The sequence below is a fragment of the Callospermophilus lateralis genome, chromosome X, assembly GCF_048772815.1.
Source record: "Callospermophilus lateralis isolate mCalLat2 chromosome X, mCalLat2.hap1, whole genome shotgun sequence".
NCBI lineage: Eukaryota > Metazoa > Chordata > Mammalia > Rodentia > Sciuridae > Callospermophilus > Callospermophilus lateralis.
This window is the reverse complement of record NC_135325.1, coordinates 61,866,873-61,883,690: the sequence shown is the minus strand read 5'-3', so window position 1 is coordinate 61,883,690 and position 16,818 is coordinate 61,866,873. Positions and strand designations below refer to the sequence as shown.

Here is a 16,818-nt window from a genome sequence, read left to right as displayed (position 1 = left end):
AATAGGAATAGGTAGAGATACCCAAAAGGGAGTAGTGAAGTGAAATAGTAATTGGAAAGAAAACAGAGGGTATAACTTCTAATCCAGATGCTATTATAAGTTCATCCTTTGAGGCACTATTTTGAACCACATATACAGGAATGTTAGGTAAAATTGTAAAAACAAAAATATATTCAGGTAACGAAGGGAAATATTTTCTGTGAATCATAAATAAAAGAGAAATGCATACTAATCAGTAAAACTAAACAATGACCTGCTGCTCTCTGAGCTCAAAACTGGGTAGTACATGTAGGAATTAATCTCCAACATGATCCTAGGAGTTGAAAGTGCTCAATATATGTAAACTGGAACTAGGAACCCCTATATGTTACATTGTCACTAATAGGAATAATGAATGGTTCTGGAAAACAAGGAATAGCAACAGGAGTAGCCCCACTTATCGTTATGCCAAATGACCCAGTACAGTACTTTGTGTCACTATTCCTACAAATCTAGGCTCATTGGATTAGGAGTTCTGGATCCTACTTTATGTACTTTTGCCTGGGATTGCAGAAATCATCCCAATGAACTATAACCCACAGCTGTGACACGGCTCTTTGAGCTACTTGTGTCCAGAGAACCCCAAAATTAACCCAAGTATGTATAATCAACTAATCTTTGAAAGGGTTCCAAGAATAAACAATGGGGGAAATATAATTTCTTTAACAAATAGTATTAAGTAAAGATATATACAGAGATTGGGGATTTAACTAAGTGGCAGAATGCTTGCCTAGCACATTCAAGGCTCTGAGATCAGTCCTCCACGCTGGAAAAAGAAAGAAAGAAATAGGATACATACACACACACAAAAAAAAAAAAAATGAAACTGACTCTTATCTTACACTAAACACAAAAATCAACACAAAATGAACCACATATCTAAAACTAGAGCTAAAACTATAAAGCTTCAAAACAGAAGCATAAAAGGAAAACTTTCTAGTATTAATCTTGGCAATCATTTCTTTTATATAACAGCAAAAGCACAAGAAATAAAAACAAAAATTAAAAAATAAGACCACATAAAACTCAAAGATTTCTGTACATGAAAGGAAATAATGAACAGAGTGAAAATTCAACTTATGTATAATGGAATAAAATTTATACAAACTGAATATATGATAAAGTGTTGGTATCCAGAAGATATAAAAATTCAAAGAACTCAATAGCAAAAACAACCTGATTTTATAATGACAGAGGACATACATTATTATATCTCCAAAAGAGATATGAGGTATATAAAAAGTCAAAATATCACTAGTCATCAGGGGAATGAAAATCAAAACTGAAATAAGGTATCATTTCTAACCTGTTAGAGTGTATGTTATAAAAATGAAAGATAACATGTGCTTGTAAGTATGTGGAAAAATTGGAACACTTGTATACTGCTTTTGGGAACATAAAATGGTGAAGCTTCTATGGAAACAGTATGGAGATGTTCAAAAAAGTTACAAAATAAGACTACCATATAATACAGTAATCCAAATCCCAAGTATATGTCCAAAATACTAGAAATCAGGACACTGTGTTGGTAAATTATAATTATACATAGAAGCGAGATTCGTTAGGCAATATTTGTACATGCACATAATGTTATTTCATCTAATTTTCAAGTACCTTTCCTTTCCCTCCCATTCTCCCTTCCCACAATTCACTTTCTCTACTCTACTGATAGAAAGCAGGATCTTTAAAAATATCTGCAATTCTTTGCTTATTGCAGCAGTTTTACAGTAGCCAAGAAATGGCCATATGTCCATCAATGGATAAAGTAAACATGATATACAAACACATACTGGAATATTATGATAGCAAATTTTAGATGTCAACTGTATTATGGAATATACAGAAAACTGGTGAAGTATTATTTCTGGGTTGTAATGTGAAACTGTTTCTGGAGAAAATTGAAGTGTGATTTGTTGATCTGAGTGGGGAAGATGTTTCTTCAGTGTAGTTTGTCATCTAGAGACCCAAAAAGAACAAAAAAAAAAAGGAAAGGTGATTTTCTGTCTCCACTACAGCAAGAACACTCTTCTCCTGCATTTGGACATCAAACTATAGACTTTCTAGTCTTTGGGCTGAGGAATGATACCAGGATATCCATGGGTTCCTAATACTTTTTCCTTGGATTATTATACCATCAGATTTCCTGTTTCTGAGATCTTCAAATTTGGACTGATCCATACTAACAAAATCCCAAGGTTTGAAGCTTACAAAAATCCTATCATGGATATATCAGTGCCCATCACCATATGAACCTAATTCCCTAATAAATCCTCATTTTATCTATACATCAAAGTAGATATATTTCATTGATTCAGTCTATCTGCAGAACCCTGACTAAATAAAATATTATGAAACTTTTTTTAAAAGAGAGAGAGAATTTTTTAATATATATTTTTTTAGTTTTCAGTGGAAACAACATCTTTATTTTATTTTTTTTATGTGGTGCTGAGTATCAAATCCAGCTCCCCGCGCATGCCAGGCGAACACATTACCACATCCCCAGCCCTTATAAAACTTTTTAAAAGGAAAAACTCTGACACATGTTACAGTATATATGAACCTGGAAGACATTATACTGATTGAAATCGACCAATCACATTTGAACAAATTCTACATGATTCCACCTATATGAGATATTTTAAACAGTGAAATTCAGAGAAATAGAGAGTACAATGGTGTTTGACAGAGGATGGGGAGGAGAAAACAAGACACAACTGTATGTTTGTGTGAGAGATTCATCTTAAAGGCAAATATTCACATGCTTGATGTGAAAGAATTTAAAAAGATATTCACCAAAACATACACTGAAAGCAAGCAGGTGTTCCTACTCTCATATCCAACAAACCAAAATTCAAACCAAAATCAATCAGAAGAGACAAAGAGTGTCATGTCATACTGGTAAAGGGAACAATCCAACAAGGCAATAAAATGATATTAAATACTTATGCTCCAAATGCCTGTCACCTATTTATGTACAATAAACACTACCCAACATTACAAGTGAGACAAAACCCATTACAATAATACTGGGAGATTTCAACACCTCTGTCACCAGCAGATGTCATCAAGACAAAAATCAGTTAAGACTCTTTACACATAAAAATTGCTAAAAAAGAAAAGGACCTTACAGATATCTATAAAATAGTTCATCCAACTACAGCCAACTTCACTTTCTTCTCAGCTGCTAACAGAACCATCTAGAAATCAGATCACATTTTGGAATATAAGTCAAGTGTCAGCTATAAAACATGGATATAAATTTTTGAACTTATCAGATCACAATGAATTGAAATTGCGAGTTAACGGCAAGAAAATCATAATGATTACCTAAAACCATGGACACTAAACAATCTGATTTTGAATAACCATTCAAACATATCATAGAGGAAATTCAGAGAGAAATTAAGCTAATATAAAATGGTGATAGGTTGAAAATATATCTGAATATCTGGGACACCATGAAGGCAGTTATAAGTTTGCAGCTATGAGTGTGAAAATTAAAATAATAAGATCCCAAATAAACAATCTGGTGCTTCATCTCAAGGTTCTAATAAAGAAGAACAAACCATTTTCAAAAGAAGTAAAAGGCAGGAAATAATTAAGAGCTGAAATTAATGAAATAAAAAATTAAAAATATAAGAATAATCAATTAAAGAGAGAATTGGTTCTTCAAATACATAAACTTGATTGATAATGCCTTAGTCAATCTAAACAAAAATAAAAATACTCAATAAAAAATTATATACTTAGTGAACAATGTAATGCTTTGACATATGAATGTATAGTGAAATGAAATGATTACCACAAGAAAGCTAATCTACGCATCACTTCAGTTACATTTTCTGAGAAAGAGAGAGAGAGAGAGAGAGAGAGCATGAGCACATATGGTGAGAATACTTAAGATGTTCTTAGCCAAATTCAGATACACAATACAATACTATTAACTAAAATCACCATGCTGTCACTTTTGGCAAATGATATAATCCTATACTTAGAAGTCCCAAAGAACTCCACCAAAGGACTTCTGGAATTGATAGATTCAGCAAAGTAGGAGAATTCAAAACCAATCTAATAAAACATTCATTATTAAACTAATAATGAATCCACTGCAAAAGAAATCAGGAAAGCAACTCCATTTACAGTAACCCCCAAAATATAAGTTCCTAGGAATAAATCCAACCGAAGAAGAGTAAGATCTATACAATTAAAATTACAGAACAATGTATTAAAAAAATTAAAGAAAACCTTAGAAGATGGAAAGACCTTCAATGTTCCTAGATAGGCAGAATTTATATAATCAATATGGCCATAGTAACAACAGCAATCAAATGGTTCAATGCAATCCCCATCAAAATCTAGTGACATTTTTCATTAAACTAAAAAAATAAAAATAAAAAACAGTCCTAAAATTCATATGGAGGACCCAAAATAACCAAAGAATTTCTAAGCAGATAAAAAGCAATGCTAGAGGCATCAAAATACCTGAGCTCAAATTATACCACAGAGGTACAGAAAAAAATAAAATAAAATAAAATAAAAACATGTCATTGGCATAAAACAGAAATAAAGAACAATGTAACAGAATAGAAGTCACAAATACAAACCCACATAGATACATTCATATGTTCCTGACAAACGATGCCAAAAATGCATGATGGAGAAAAGATGACTCTTTACAAAAATGGTGCCAGAGCTCTTTTTTACTGTCTGCTCCCCCCTCGCCCCGACTGATTGTTCAGGGTGCACCATGCTTGCTCTGAGCTCCAGGTTCCTACTAAGCTAGGTCACCACCATTTCACTCCAATCGCCATCATTATTATCTACCTGGACCTCATAAGCCATGATGAAATGTTCTCCGACATTTACAAGATCCAGGAGATCGTGGATGGGCTGTGCCTAGAGGTGGAGGGCAAGATTTTCATAGGACAGAGGGTAACATTGATGACTCACTCATTGTTGGAAATGATGCACTGAAGGACTCGAGAGTGAAGGTACCAAAAGCACAGTAATCCACTGGTGTTGGTATTTTCATAACCATCACTTGCCAGAAACTAGCTTCACAAATAATCATGCAAGAAGTACATCAAAAATTACATGAAATCAATCAAAGGCAAATTTGAAGAACAGAGACCAGAGTAAAACCTTTTATGACAGGGCCTGCAGAACAAATCAAGCCCATCCTTGCTAATTTCAAAAACTATCAGTTCTTTGTTGGTGAAAACATGAATCCAGATGGTCTGGTCACTTTCCTGGACTACCTTGAGGATGATGTGACCCCACATGTGATTTTCTTTAAAGATGGTCTAGAAGTTGGAAAATGCTAACAAATTAGGCAGTTACTTTGGCTCTATCATCTGTCATCATAACTAGCTGTTGCTTGTCATTCACATAACACCAGGACTTAAGACAAATGGAACTGATGTCATCTTCAGCACATTTATTTTTAACTGTGCTTTATTTGGAATGGAGGCATTGGTTTTTGTTGTTGTTGGTGGTGGTGGTGTTGTTGTTGTTGTTTAAGAATACATGTCATGTAGGTGGTCTAAAAGTAAAATACATTTAAACTTAAAATAAAGGATGTTAGGAAAACTGGATGCTCATATGTAGAAGAATACAACTACATCCTTTTTCTCTCAACTCAAATTGCATCAACTCATAGGAATTAAACCAGAAACTTTTTGCAACTGTTACAAAAAAGCATAGGGTCAACACTCTTGTATTTGTTGCAGGCACTGACTTCTTTAATAAGACTTAAGAAATAAAATAATAAGAATAAGAAATAAGCATAATAAAGCTCAAGAAATAAAATTAAGAATCAATGAATGGGATAACATCAAATTTAAAAAGTTGTACAGAGCAAAGTAAAGAAGAGCATGAGAGTACTTACAGAATGGAAGAAAACCTTTGCCAGCTAGTCCTCAAAAAAAAAAGGATTCATATGCAGAATACATAAAGAGTAAAAATTAAGATTTTTTAATAATAATAATAATAATAAATGGGGAAATGATCTAAGTAAATATTTCTAAAAGGAAGTAATCTCAATGGCCAATGAATACATAAAATAAAATGTTCCACATCTTTAGTAATCATGGAAATGCAAGAAAAACTACACTGAGATTTCCTCTCACTCTAGGTAAAATAGCAATTATTAAGAATACAATTTATAATAGTTGTTGGTGAGTATGTGGGGAAAACATATAGTTACATAATATTAGTAAAACTGCAAATTAGTAAAACCACTGTGGAAAGTATTATGGTGCTTCCTCAAAAAAACTAGGAATGGAGCTGGGTGTACTCACATACACCTGTAATCCCATTGCCTCGGGAAGCTGAACCAGGTGGATCAAGATTTCATATCCATCCTCAGCAAAAGTGAGGCACTAAGCAACTCAGTGAGACCTTGTCTCTAAATAAAATACAAAGTAAGGCTGGGGATGTGGCTCTGTAGTTGAGTGTCCCTAAGTCCAAACCCTGGTACCCACCCTTAAAAAAAAAAAAAAAAAAAACTAGGAATGGAAACACAATAGGGCCCAGGTATCCTACTCTTTGGTATTAATCTAAAAGAATTAAAAACAGCAAACTATAGTGATACATGCATACCAATATTTATGGCAACACAAATCACACAAGCCAAGATATAGGTACAGTGTATAAGTACCCAACAACAAACAAATGGATACAGTAAACATGGTACATAAAACAATGGAGTTTTAATAAACCACAAAGAGTAAAAGTCTGACATTGGCCAGTAAATGGTTGGAACTGTATAACATCAAGCTAAATGAAATAAGCCAGACTCAGAAAGTCAAAGATCAAATGTTTTCTCTTGCATCTGGAAACTAGAGAAAGGAAATAGGGGAAAAATAAAATTAAAGAATGTCTCACAAGAATAAAAAGAAGACCAATAGAGTAGAGGATGGGGATTGAAAGAGAAGGAGGTGGAGAGAGCATGAGAAAATACTGGAGGAAAAAATCTACCAAATTTTGCTATGTGAATGTATGAATACAACACAATGAATCGTATGTATATTTAATTATATATATGAACACATATGCATATATGTGTATATAAATAAACAACCTTTATTTACATGTACAAATATGGCATAATGAATTCCACAATTATGAATAATTTATTGCTTCAAATGAAAATGAAAAAAAAACCTTAGTATCAGAAAAATATATAACTGATTAAGTAAATGGGAATTTGAACTACATAGATTATTTCTCAAAAGAATAAATACAAATGTTCAATATATTAAAAAATGTTGAATATCTCTAGCAACTAAAAAGATGCAAGTCAAAACTACATTAAGATTTCATCTCACTCCAGTCAGAAGAGTAATTATCAAAAATAAAATAACAGGGCTGGGGTTGTTGCTCAGTGGTACAATGCTCCCCTAGCATGTGTGAGGTCCTGGGTTCGAACCTCAGCACCACATAAAGATAAATAAATGAAGGTGTTTAAAAAAAGAATACAAACAATAATACTTGTGTGTATGTGCGAAAAATGTACACATATACATTAGTGGGATTTCAAATTTGAAAAACCACATTTGAAATGAGTATGGAGATTCCTCCAAAGACTAGGAATGGAAACAGCACATGACCCAGCTATTCCATTCCTTATTATTTACTCAAAGAATGGAAATCAGCATACTATAGTGATACATGCATAACAATGTATATAGCACTGAAATTCACACTAACCACCTTATGGAAAGCCTAGATGCCTGTCAACAGTTGACTGTATAAAGAAAATGTGGTATACATACACGATAAAATTTTACTCAGCCATAAAGAAAACAACTATGTCACTTGCTGGTAAATTGATAGAACTGGATACTAAGTGAAATAAACCAGACACAGAAAGTCAAGGGTCAAATGTTTTCTCTCATATGTGGAAGCTAAAGAGAAAAATAATGAATAATAAAGTATCTTATAAAATTAGAAGAAGAACAGAGAAAGTTAAGGGATTGTGATGGAGGGAGGAGGGTTTGGCATTGAGAAGTAACGGAGAATAAAATCCACCAAAATATGTTATGTACATGTACAAACATACCACAATGAAACCACTTTTATACATATTTATTATGCATTAATTAAAATAACAATAGAAAGTAGGACAGTAGAATAGAGAAATGTGTTCAGGGGGCAGGAGGAGGAGAGGTTAAGTGGAGGTGCTGGGGAATGAGACTAATCTAATTAATGTTATGTGTCGGTATAAATATATCATAATGAATTCCATTTTCATGTATCATTCTAATGCATCAATGAAAAAAATACACCCTGGCAAGCTACCTTTGTCTAGTGAATCTAATGGGTCTGAGGAAAAAAAGAGTACGAAGAGGTACAAATTAAGTCAAGTACAAAGGTATTGTAACTATTTCTATGTTAAATTTTCTCTTAGGCTAGCCTATTCTACAAACAGTAAATTTGGGCATAGAAGAAAAATGATGTGAATGTAGGTGGCAAGGATGGAAGTATAGAAAATTATATAGAAAAACATTATTCTTTCTTTTCAAAAGGTAAAGATCCAATAATAATATGGACAAACAATAGAGAGACAAACAATCTTGCTCTTCAACTTCATACCACAAGATTCTCATGACAATCATAATTCTTTTACTTTTTTGCAGGATTGAGGATTGACTCTAGGGCTTCACAGATACTAGGCAAGTGCTCATCCACTGACCTATACCTCATCCTACCATCATATAATTTTTATAATGTAAATTAAGAAACAATGCTTCTGACATTTCTAGGTCTGTCATTTAACAACATATTTCTTTTAGGGATTTGGATTTAAGACTCATAACTATCAACCCAACTCATAGTAAATTGATAAATAAAACTATCTAATATCTCACAGAAGTGTATAAAGTATGACTAAAAGATTCCATAAGGTGAATGAACTTTCAGAAATAGAGTCCTAAAAATTAATAAAAGTTTAATTTTCAGAGCAATGCTGTATGTACAGTAATAATAATAGCAAAAATGCACTGAGTGCTAATTATATATCAGAAATTAATTGTGTTACATATATTATCATATTTAATCATAAAACAATTATTGCAAGAAAAATTATTATTCCTATTTTTCAGATAAATAAACTAGATTAAAATTAAGAAAGACATTATTCAAAATCAAAAATATAAAACCTGAGAGAACATGGACTTAAACTCAGTCTAAACCTAGATTATATATGCTTAACTACAATGGTGTACTGGCACTTATTTAAATCTTGATTAAAAATTTAATGATGCAACAAGTGCACAAGGGGAGCACTGATTTATTTGTTGCTTATATATGTCCTATATTGACTGGTTATTTGTTGCTTATATATGTCCTATATTTTAGTCTATAATAGAATATTGTTCCATAAACACAAAAACTATCTATCAAACCTGTCCTGAACCTTTAATCTCACTTCTAGGTTCTGTTATTTTGTTCTGATTTGGACTTCAGGCTGCAGTTTACCCTTAACTTTATGTTCAAACTCAACTGAGCTAGCACCTAAACATCATCTTTATTAATAGTTTTACAGGAGTAGTTTCCTTGGGATATTGAGTACTACAGAATTAGATACATATTTAATATTTCCAAATATGTAAGCTTGACTTTGGCTCAAGACAGCTGCCTAATTTGCTGATTTATAAGTTCGTTCAAAATATGCATAATTCTTCATAACTTCCATGCCCAGACCCATCATCTAACAATTGTTTTATACAGTAACATAATGCATTCAGTACTGTTTACGGCCCAACTTGAAACTATATTCTATTGAAGTTTGGTGTTCAACATTTACACTGGCTAATGAATGTCTGAGGTCAGTATGAGCAAGTCACCAACTGTGGTAGTCGTATCTATAATACAGGCTATGTTATTAGATATGCTAACTTAGCAACACCATTATTACTGCTCTAAAATGGCTTGATCCAAATAAAATGGTAATGATGTAAGAATAACCCCCTGGACCATAACATTCAGATTTATAGCTAAAAGGAAGTTTATCTTTGTCCCCAGAGTGGCAGTTACTCTACACAAATCTGTATCATGATATATTCTAATATATCAGGTAATGTAAAAACCAAGCCCTGTTCAACATGCCTGAGAACCAATGATTCAATGCCATGATGGTATAGAGTATGACCTGCTAAATCACTTCATTCACTCATATAAATGTTTTTCATCATAGATTTATTGAGCATCTATATTGAATATTATTTGAATCCTGAGTCTTTGGATAATGACCTCACTTCCTTAGCCCCAGTTTTTTCATCTGTGAAATGGGCATAATAATAGTTATGTCAAACTGAATTGTAAGGGTTACATAATATAAAATGCTCAGAATATTGACTGAAAAAATAAATGTCACTTATCACAATATCATCACCGTTACTATGTGTTAGGCAGTATTGCCAGATGCTGGAGATAGAGTAGTAAAAAAAACAATCATAGGGCTGGAGATGTGGCTCAAGCGGTAGCGCACTCGCCTGGCATGCGTGCGGCCCGGGTTCGATCCTCAGCACCACATACAAACAAAGATGTTGTGTCCGCCGAAAACTAAAAAATAAATATTAAAAATTCTCTCTCTCTCCTCTCTCTCTCTCTCTCTCTCTCTCTCTCTCTCTCTCTCTCTCTCTCACTCTCTCTTTAAAAAAAAGAAAGACAATCATAATAACCTATCTTATGGAATTTAATATGTAGCCCACATGGACTGTACATTAAGGCCAATGAAATACTGCCTGACATTTCTCCTGGTTTCCATCCTCTACTAGGTTGAGACTAATATCTTGACTTTGACTTAAGAAACCTAAATCTTGAACTTCACCTCCAGGTTTTGCCACTGACATTTCTTGAGAACCTTTCAGGCTCCTGCTCAACCTATCATCCTCTCTTATGTCCATCCAAAATCAATATGGTAGCTGGGCATGGTGTACACACCTTTAATCCCAGCATATCTGGAGGTTGAGGCAGGAGGATCGCAGGTTGAAAGTGAATCTCAACAATTTATCAAGGCAATAAGCAGCTCAGCAAGACCCTTCCTCTAAATAAAATATTAGGGGCCTGCAGAAGATGTCAGCACAGAGAGATCACTTCCCTGGATGCTCTATGGTGTGCACCCAAGAAAAGCAGACAAGCAGCTTCTCAGCAAGGTGGGTAAATGGAACAAAATTCAAGGGGACTTTGCTGGAATTTAGCATGGACACTCAAAACAGATCAGGAACTCAGGAGATCACACATAATAGGGAAGGAATTCCCTGTGGCAACAGCCAGAGGCACAAGCCAGAACAATCCCTCTGCAAAAGCAATAAAGTGATAAGGGGATCAAAGGAACCCATGTTTGGGGGAGTACTGAGGCATGTCTGGGTATGGAGAGTTTAGTGATTAAACTCTGCCTGGACCACTGCACAATATCCTTGTACAGGAAAGAAACTACATCTCTCCCACTGGCATTCAGAGGACAAAGGAAGGAACCATTTTGCAGCCTCAGCACAGACCCCAAGCCAACTCAGGGAGCCAATTTCTGGCAGATCTAACTCTGCCCTGGAAAACAAGCCTTGCAAACCAATTCTGCATGACAAAGAGCAGGCCAAAGTGTCAAGGAGTAAAGCAAGAATGGAGAGAGGTTTACACAGAGGACATCTGGTCCTGGAAACCCATCAGACTTCCCCTTCCCCCTCCAAACCAGCTGCTTGCAGGACCAGCTGAGAGAGAAGCACCTGACTTGAAATTCAAAAGGGCAGGGACAGGAGAGATTGCATTTGGAGACTAAACCTGTGACCCAGGATCATGGGTTCTGCAGGCGACTTAGAGAAATAAGAATTGGCTATTGTACCGCAGGAGTGGAATCCAAAGGAGATCCCTGGGGTACTGCCTTCTAGCATGGATGTGCAATTGGTCAGCCCCAGAGGTTTGCTGATTTAAGATCTCCACACCAACTGGCATTCAATGAAGAGTGTGAAGAATAACTAAGCCTAAACTTCACTTCCAGGAGTTCCACCTCCAGGATTAACCCTCTCACCCTAGTAACCCCACCCAGAGGGTGGAGCAAACATCATACTCCTTGTTGCAGAGGAAAAGGGAAGCTAAAATCTTTAATCTCCAACAAAAGCAATTTTCCTAACTTTTCATTGAGTTTTTTGTTTTTACTTTTATTCCCCCTCACATTTCTACCATTATTGAAAGCAATTATTTTTTCATGAATCAGCTTATTGAGGACAAAGATGTCTGATTAGTATATTTCAGTTTTGTTTGTGCTCTTTTATTTTTAATTTTTTTCCTTTTCTTTTTTTCTATTTTTAATTTTTTTAAATTTTTACTTTATATATAATTTTGTCTCACATGGTTACCTTGATTCTCTCTCTTTTCTCCTGCTAAGAATCAACTTCTATTGCTCCCTTTTCCACTCTTTCTTCATTTTTTTACTTCTATCTTCTCTTTTCTTTATTTATAATCATCACATCCTTCACAACTTCTGTTCTCTCCTTGTCCTACATTCTCAATTGTAAACCCATTAGCAAACTTACTGTGTTTATGATAGGCAATAACTGTACATACCATTTTTGTTAATTGTGACAAAAATAGCAGGAGCTACTTGATTTAAGGCTGTATATTATTTGAATTGACTGCTGTTATTATTTGACTCCCCTTTTACAGAGAGGTAATAGAAACCATCAGGGACACAATACGTCCACAAGATAGAAACTGTGTTGCCTCAGGTACATATTGCTAGATGGACAGACACACAAACAGCATGAAAAAAAAACAAGGGAAAAACAGTGCCCCAAACAAATCAAGATGCTCCAAAAATAGAATCCACTGGTACCACAATGGAAAAATATTAAAGAGTTTAGAATGTACATAGGCAACTTGATTTGTGACATAAAGAATGGCTTATGTAGTGAAATCGGAGAGAAAATACAGGAGGTGAAAGATCACTTCAATAAAGAGATAGAGATTCTGAAAATAAATCAAGCAGAAATCTTGAAATGAAGGAATCAATAAATTAAATTAAAAATTCCAGGGAAAGCTTGACCAACAGATTGAGGTTCAGGCAATGAATACAAAATATATAATCCTGAAAATAAGGTTGACCATGGAGAAAAGATGTTAAGAGACCACAAACAGAACATCCCAGAAATATGGGATAAAATGAAAATACCAAATTTAAGACATATCAGGGTATATGAAGGCACGGAGATACAAACCAAAGGAATACATAAACTTTTCAATAAAATAATACCATAAAATTTCCCAAACCTAAAAATTGAGATAGAAAATCAAATATAGAATGGTTAGAGAACCCCAAATATAAATAAAAAATAACAACAGACCCACACAGACACATTATTATAAAAATGCTTAACATACAGAATAAGGATAGAATTTTAAAGGCTGCCAGAAAAAAAGAATGGTCAGATTACTTTCAGAGGGAAACAGATACAAATCTCAGCTGAATTTCTCAACCCAGATACCCACAGCTAGGAGGTACTAGAAAAACACATAAAAATCTCTGAAAGAAAATGGATACCAAGAAAAAATACTATACCCAGAAAAATTAAGCTTTTAAAATTAATGATGAAATAAAAATCTTCCATGATAAATAAAAGTTAAAAGAATTTACAACTAGAAAACCTGCACTACAGAATATTTTCAGCAAAATATTTCATGAAGAGGAAATAAAAAATAAAAATGAAAACCAACAAGAGAAGAACTACACTAAAGAAATAGTCAATCAAGGGAGAAACTAATTATTTTTCAATAATAATTTGAATGTAAATGGCTTAAACTCATGAATCAAAAAAACATACACTGGCATATTTGATTAAAAAACAAGACTTCAAGGCTGGGGATATAGCTCAGTTGGTAGAATGTTTGCCTTGCATACACAAAGCCCTGGGTTCAAACCTCAGCACCACAAAAAAATAAGACCCCCAAATATGCTTTCTCCAAGAGACTCCCTTCATAGGCAAATAAATCAACAGACTGAAGGTAAAAGGATAGGAAAAATCATATCACTTACATGGCTCTCAGAAACCAGGAGGGGTTTCTATCCTCATATCAGATAAAGTGGACTTCAAGCCAAAGTTAATCAGAGGGACAAGGAAGGACATTTCATACTGCTTAAGGGAATTATATATCAACAATATGTAGCAATCATAAATATTCATGCCCCAAACAACAGAGCATCTACATATACTAAAAAAAAATCTTCTCAATCCAAGAATCAGATAGATTACAACACAATAGCACACCTCTCTCATCAGTGAATAAACTCTCCAAATAAAAACTAAACAAAGAAAGTATAGAATTAAATGATACAATCAATAATTTAGACTTAAAAGACATATAGAGAGTATTTCATCCATCAATGAGAAAATATACTTTCTTCTCAGCAGCACATGGATCCTTCTCTAAAACAGATAATATTTTAGGCAAAAAACAAGTCTTAGTAAATAGAAAAATATAGAGATAATACCTTGAATTCTATCAGATCATCATGGAATAAAATAAGAAATCAAGGGATAAAACAAAAATGCAAGCAACTCTAACACATGGAGACTAAATAATCCACTATTGAAGACAAATTGATAGCAGAAGAAATCAGGAATGAAATTTTTGAAAACTATTTAGAAATAAAAGAGAATACTAGACACTATGAAGGCAATTTTAAGAAGAAAGTTCATTGCATTGAGCTCATTCATTAAATGAATAGAAAATCACCAAATAAATAACCTAACATTATATCTCAAATCACTAGGAAAAGAACAAATCAACACGAAACTCAAGTTAAAGAGACAAAATAATTAAAATCAGAGCTGATATCAATTAAATTGATAAAAAAGAAACAATTCAAAAATTGACAAAACAAAAAGTTGGTTCTTTGCAAAACTAAATAAAATTGATAAATCCTTAGCTATGCTAAACAAGAAGAGAAAATTTAAATTACTAAATTTCATGATGAAAAAGGAAATATCACAACAGACACTACTGAAATACAGATGATATTTAGCAACTATTTTGAAAATTTATGGTCTAATAAAATATAAAATATTGAAGACATTGATATATTTCTAGAGACATATGACCTACCTAAACTGAAAAAGGAGGACATAGAAAATTTTAACAGTTCAATTTCAAGCGGTTAAATAGAAGTCACCATCAAAAGTTTGCAAACTAAAAAAAAAGACCAGATAAATTCATAGTAAAGTTCTGCAGTACCTTCAAAGAATGAATAACACCCATCCTCCTCAGATTATTTCATGAAATAGAAAAGCAGGGAACTCTTCCAAATTCATTCTATGAAGATAGTATTACCCTTATACCAAAACCAGACAAAGACACATGAAGGTAAAAAAAATTCAGACCAATATCCCTGATGAACATAGATGTAAAAATTCTTCATACACTGAGGAGCAGAGTACCATGGGAGCTCAAGCCTGGCCCAGATTTTCCTACACAGACCTGCCTGGGACCCAGGCCCACAGTAGGCCAGGGTCCATCTGGCCACTCGCAGATGCCCACTGGAGCTCAGGTTCCAAGACAGGACCACCTCTTCCCACCAGCAGACCACTGCAGGAGCTCAGGCCCGGCCCATATTCACCCACACTGACATACACGGGACCCAGGCCCAGGGTAGGTCTGAGTTTGCCACTCCCCCACACCTGGGAGCCCAAGCCTAACCCATTTCCATCTTGGGACACTGCAGACATCACCATAGCCTTCCCCACGCAGTAGCCCCAACCTTTTTGACAAGAGGCATGGCCTAGAAGCAGCTGCATCTCAGAGAAGGCATCCCAAAGACAGTATAAGGCCCACCCTTTCAGCTCCATCTCTGTAACACATAGCATCCAGCTTGGGGCACCTCCAGTATTAACTCAAGTTACCTCGGCTATGGCAGCCACCACCTTTAGTTGTAGTAGCATATATTGAGGGACACCAGTAAGGTCTGGAAGCCCAATATCAAGGTGAAGAATAGAAAATCCACACAGGTACTACAAAAATATAGAGTAGAAACTAATATCTCAGATCTACACTGAGATAGAAAGCAAGACAAGAAAGCAAGACACATAGACAACATGAAAAAACAAGGGAGGAAAGTGCCCCAAACAAACCAGGATATTACAATAACAGAACCCATGGACAGTGAAGTTGATGAAATGTCAGAAGAAATCAAATGTTTTATAATTAATATGGTCTGTGAATTAAACATAAATGAGCAAATAGAGGCAAAAAAATTGATCACTCCAATAATGAGATGAGAGAGCAAATACAGGTAGCAAAAGATTGCTTCAAGCGAGAGAGACTCTGAAAAAAAAAAAAAAACAGTCAGAACTCCTTGAAATGAAGGAAACAATAAATCAAACAAAAAAATCAATAGAAAGCATAACCAACAGATGAGATCACTTAGAAGAAAGAATGTCAGATAATGAAGACAAACTATACAATCTGGAAAATACAGTTGACAACACAGTGAAGATAGTAAGAAGCCATAAACAGAATATCCAAGAATTATGGGACAGCATCAAAAGACCAAATCTCAGAGTTATTGGGATAGAGGAAGGCACAGAGTTTCAAACCAAAAGAATGCACAATATCTTTAATAGATAATATCAGAAATTTTCCCCAGCATGAAGAATGAATTGGAAAACTGAATTCAAGAGGCTTACAAGACACCAAATGTACAAAATTACAGCAAATCTACACCAAGGTACATTATAATGAAAATGCCTAGCGCACAGAATAAGAATAGAATCTTAAAAGCTGCAAGCG

At 34.3% G+C, this 16,818-nt stretch overlaps 1 protein-coding gene and 1 pseudogene across 1 annotated transcript in view; one reads left to right on the top strand and one right to left on the bottom strand.

The window, feature by feature from the left end:
- The first annotated feature begins 390 nt into the window (after positions 1-390).
- Positions 391-5,363, top strand: LOC143638571 (translationally-controlled tumor protein-like; annotated as a pseudogene).
- Positions 5,364-15,500: 10,137 nt separating this feature from the next.
- The window catches only part of LOC143638570 (sodium/hydrogen exchanger 2-like), a 90,763-nt gene continuing 89,445 nt past the window's right edge, over positions 15,501-16,818 (bottom strand). Inside the window, exons 12-13 of the mRNA XM_077106454.1 lie at positions 15,933-16,040; positions 15,501-15,821 (exon numbers count right to left, since the gene is read on the bottom strand). Coding sequence (XP_076962569.1) covers positions 15,501-15,821; positions 15,933-16,040 — 429 coding nt within the window. The remainder of the gene's footprint in view (positions 15,822-15,932; positions 16,041-16,818) is intronic.